Genomic DNA, 5,359 nt, shown 5'->3' with positions numbered 1-5,359 from the left:
TTACTCCTCTCCATCCAAAGGTTGCCTGGAAGAGATCGCTCTTAGCGATAAGATCGCCCATTGTTTTCTCATTGTGATTATTTCTTGTAATTGTTCATATTTATAATAAGTTTACTACTGTAATCTTTTAGAGGAAACAATAAAGAGTATCTATCTATCTATCTATTTATATAAACAACTAGTCTAACTAAAAATAAATTGTAATAACGAATATTGTGTTCCATAAAAAAAAAAACTACTTCAATTTTGCCAAAACATTTTGGATTAAAAATTTAATTACTGAACATTTTTATGGGACCAATCTGTAAGTATATGCTTTTAAATATAAAAAAAAGGAATTTTCCAAATTGGTTTACAATTGATGGAGTCTTACGGTAGTTTAAAGGTAATAAACATAAGAAAAAATACAAACGTATTGGGAACTTAATTCTTTTTGAAGCGAGTTGAAAAACTGCGGCCAAATCCCTTCGTATCTACACTACGAGCCAGATAAAAAAATATACCATTAAAGTTTCAACACGGCTTCAGTTCAACGGTCACGTAGCCACGTCCACTCGTGGCTTCAATATCCGGGCTCCGGCTAATGGATGCCCCCTACAACTACCTTCACTCTACTTACGATGCAATAAAATTATTTACTTCACAGATCGACTTAAGAAACATGCGCATAGCATTTTAATGTTTCCCTTATTAAATATATATTATAAGTAATTTATACATAAAAAGTATTCTGTGTATTTAGATTTAAGCATTTTTAAGTAGTCATTTGGAACGCAATTTCGGCCAATAATAACGGCCAAGAAACTCAGCTTTTTCAATGATGACTCATAACCAAACACGTCATAGCCAAATTTTTTTTTTTATACAACTTAGAATGGCAAACAAGCTGACGGCTCATCTAATGGAAAGTGGTAACCATCGCCTATGGACATGAGCAGTACCATCGACATAATAGAGTATACTTTTTCGCCCATGATACCCCCCATGCGTTGCCATTCCTGAGTACTCAGGTGTTATTCCTCTGTACCCTATAAATTCACGCTATATCCCACCCTTCACGCTATATCCCACCCTTCATTACATTAATCACATACTACATACTACAGAGGGGAAGGGATTGTTAGTAATGCGTACTATCAGTCCCCTGTCAGGTCGACCTTCACGTGGTCCCCCTGGAAACCATCGTGCTGAATTCCAGGTGTATTCATCCCGATGACCTGACTGCTTTCATCCTCATTTATAATTCCTCACTGGTGCCCCGTCAGCGTATACCGATAGCGTAGACGGGCTTACCATTTGATTATCATTCATTAAAAAAAAAAAAATTCTACATAACAATTATAATTTTATTTTCAGTTATATAAGATTTTATCATAATTATACCTTAAAAACAGTTTTTTTGCGGGTAGATGTGTAAGAAGTAACAGCTAAAATTTTTGTCTCCAAATATAAGTGTTATTTTAAATTATATATATTGTATAAGTGGTTATATATTTATGTGTATATTAATAGTCTAGCTAATATCTACCTGCAGTGATATTATTTCCTTTCTTTCACTCCTATAATCTAATAATGGACGCACTACAACAATCAATGAACACAATGATGGAGCTTCTTAACGCAAAGATGGTAACATTCCAAGAGGATCTCCAAAGGATAAGTACTACACCAGCCACAATCTCCTCATTGGCGGCAGACTTCACCGCCTTTCGGTCATTTGCAGCTGAGGTGATGAACAACCTACAACATCAGGTACAAATACTTGCACGTCAAATGGAACAACTTGAAATGCGCAGTCGACGCAAAATCTTGCTGTTCCATGGGGTTCAAGAGCGTGGGGGCGATGACTCTGCTTCGGAAGTAGTCAGAATTGTAACTGAGCACTTTAAACTTCCTGACTTCTCTGCAAATGACATCAGTAGAAGTCATCGTCTGGGACGATCAAGCGCTGACAAACCAAAGCCTATTTTAGTAAAATTCCGAAATGCAGCTACTCGTAATAAAATATGGTTTGCTAAGACAGCATTGAAGGATAGCGGCGTCACTATGTCAGAATTCCTGACCAAGTCTAGACATGATGCATTCATGGCTGCTCGTCAACAGTTCGGAGTGAAGAGATGTTGGACTCGGGACGGCTATGTGATTGTAATTACATCAGATGGTTTAAAACACCGAGTCAGTACTGTCGACGAAGTTCAAAAACTCATCCAGGTTTCTGCTGCAGTACCAGTAGATTCAGGTACCACAAAGGCTTTAGGAAAGACAGACCCCGCCAAGGTCACTGCTGCTGCTTCGTCTCGCCTAAAACGGGACAAGAAGAAATGACGGGATAGTGTACCTAAAATAATCTTATTGTTATTGTTGCTAAACATGACTTAAATGTACTATCATGATTATTTTATTACATGATTATTTTAAGCCTTCGACCTGGTGTCTTATGAGATCCTGTGGAACAAACTTCAAAAGCTGAATATTCCTACTGAACTGATTGGTATTTTTAAGTATTGGTATGATAATCAAATTAACGTTGTTAAATGGGCGGATAAAATATCTGAAGAGTATGGATTGGAGTGTGGGGTGAGACAGGGCGGTATATCCTCGCCTACACTTTTTAATATATATATGAATAGCCTGATCGCTGAGCTCAGCAGTATGCATGCGGGCTGTTACATAGACGGGATTGCTGTGAATAACTTGAGTTACGCTGACGACATGGTGCTGCTGAGTCCATCAATCAGAGCTATACGTAAATTGCTAAGCGTGTGTGAAAAGTATGCTGAAAAACATGGTCTGAAATATAATACACAAAAAAGTGAATTTATGTATTTCGGTCTAGGTAGTAAGAATCCACAAATCCCGCCAATTCTTCTAAACGGTGTTCCTCTCAATAGAGTGACTCAGTTTAAATATCTAGGACATATTATTACCGATGACTTGAAAGATAACGCTGACATTGAACGTGAACGCAGGGCGCTGGCTGTAAGGGGTAATATGTTGGCTCGCAGGTTTGCTCGTTGCTCGACTGAAGTCAAAATAATATTGTTCAAGGCATATTGCCAATCTTTTTACACAAGCAGCCTGTGGGTTGACTATACACAGCGGGCATACAGCGCTCTGCGTGTTCAATACAATAATGTTTTCAGGGTGTTGTTACGGCTGCCACGTTTTTGTAGTGCATCCACAATGTTTGCAGCGGCATGGACAGATGACTTCTATGCCATCAGACGCAAACGGATTGCATCTCTTTTATACCGATTGCGTGGCAGCAGTAACGGCATTCTGAGGGCATTATGTAATAAATACGATAGCCCGATCCTCTCATTGTGGGTCAAAATTATTATAGGGGCTATAAAATGAATTTTGTATTTTTTTCTCTACTAACTTAGTTTAAGTCAATTGTTACTAACAAAAATGGATCTTAGTAATCCGTAAATAAAGAAAATATTATTATTGTTTTATGTACCTTAAAACGCTTATCACTAAATGTTAATAATGCCCGTCCGTTACGCTATTTCTTTTTTTTTTGTTATATGTATAGTTTTTTTCACTGAGGAAGGTATCGTTGATTAATGTATATTAAAGTAAACATTGACTATTATTCCGCTGACAGATTGAAGCAAAGAACACCTATACCTCCATATTAGAGAGACTAAGTTAGAGTTAGAATTTTTTTTTTCTACCTACACCTTTCAATTAATATATTATGTATCTGTCAATATCATACTAGCTGTCAACAGTCAAAAGTATAAGGCTAGGACCACAAGCACTGTTCTTAATCTATGATTATAATGTACATGAAATAGGGTGACTGAGATATTTATTGTGTTACATTCATTTTCACTTATTATTTTTTACTCTAAATAATGTGCGTAATTTTAATTCAACTTTTATATTGTATCTACATAACTTTCCACTGATGGGTAGATATAGCAACCTTGTAGCATTTGCATTTTTTTTCTGTTTTTTTTTTTTTAGGTTTCTATTTTCTTTTGTTGATTTATTATTTTTTTTTTATTATAATTTATATTATTATTTTTGTTGCACACAAATATGAATGATGAACTTGACGAAAGTTACCATACAATCTTCTCAGCTACAGATGATAGTTATCACAGTGTTTCTACATCTTTAGATGAAATCTTACAAACTAAATTCTTGGACGTTCCTAACAATTTCAATGTCTTACATATTAACGCGCAGAGCATACCAGCACATTATCCTGACATGTTAACGTCTTTCAATGTAAAAAATATCCACGCTATTCTTGTCTCCGAGACATGGTTGAAGCCATGTCTCCCTTCCCCTTCATACTCTTTACCAGGGTTTAATTTAATTCGCAACGATCGTACTGGCAAGGGTGGTGGTGGTGTTGCTATTTATCTTCGTTCCCATATTCCCTATAATATAGTTTGCTCTTCAAATAGTCTTGATCCTTCAAAGGAAGCCGAATATCTTTTTATTGAAGTCTCCCTCTCTCACTCCAAAGTTTTACTAGGAGTTTTTTATAGTCCGTCTTCCACTATTAATTATTTTTTTCCTTTAGAAAATCTTCTAGAAAACATAATTCCCTCTTATGAACACACAATTATTATGGGAGACTTCAATACTTGTCTCCTTAAAAATGACTATCGATCAAATTGCCTCATGAAAGTAGTTGACGCCTGCAATCTCGATATTTTACCGCTTCAAGCTACCCATTTTTTCCCTAATTACTTACCTTCTTTACTTGATCTTATCATAGTTTCCTCTCCTCTTCTCGTCGCAAAGCATGGCCAATGTACTGCTGATGCATTCTCTTGTCACGATCTCATTTTTCTTTCTTTCAAAACCCGTCCCCCAAAACATAAACACAAAATCCTTATGCAGCGTAACTTCGGAGCCATAGATATTGATCTTCTGCGAAGGGAAGTACTGGATCTGGACTGGGCATTAGTTCATAGTGCCAATACTGTTGATGATCAGATCGTAATATTTAATAATCTCATCACTGAGGTTTACGACCGTCATGCGCCTGTCCGTCCAGTGCGTGTTAGACATCTACCTGCACCTTGGTTGACAGATGAAATTAAAACCATTCAGGCGAAAAAGAACAGAGCCAAGTCTAAATTTAAATCTGATCCCACAAAATATCGTGAACAGTATATACGTGTTAGAAATCACTGTAATAAGGTGTGTAGAGAAGCTCAACGACGCCACTTTCATAAATCTGTCGAAAATGGCAACCCAACCAAAGTTTGGAAATTTCTGAAGTCGGTGGGGATTGGTAAGAACCAAAGTTATGGCTCCCAAAATATTGATATTAACAGCCTTAATAGGCATTTCTGCTCTTCCGCTGTTATTGATAACACCACTAAAACAA

At 36.6% G+C, this 5,359-nt stretch overlaps 1 protein-coding gene across 1 annotated transcript; it reads left to right on the top strand.

Moving 5' to 3' along the window:
- Window positions 1–1,059: 1,059 nt before the first annotated feature.
- Window positions 1,060–3,063, top strand: LOC128200605 (uncharacterized). The gene has a single exon (XM_052894552.1). The coding sequence runs from the start codon at window positions 1,573–1,575 to the stop codon at window positions 2,323–2,325; it is 753 nt and encodes a 250-aa protein (XP_052750512.1). The 5' UTR covers window positions 1,060–1,572; the 3' UTR covers window positions 2,326–3,063.
- The last annotated feature ends 2,296 nt before the right edge of the window (window positions 3,064–5,359 follow it).

This window comes from Galleria mellonella, unplaced genomic scaffold, assembly GCF_026898425.1.
Source record: "Galleria mellonella isolate WM207_F2 unplaced genomic scaffold, CSIRO_AGI_GalMel_v1 utg116, whole genome shotgun sequence".
NCBI lineage: Eukaryota > Metazoa > Arthropoda > Insecta > Lepidoptera > Pyralidae > Galleria > Galleria mellonella.
Note: the sequence above shows the minus strand (reverse complement) of the source record. Positions and strands in the feature narration are given on the sequence as shown.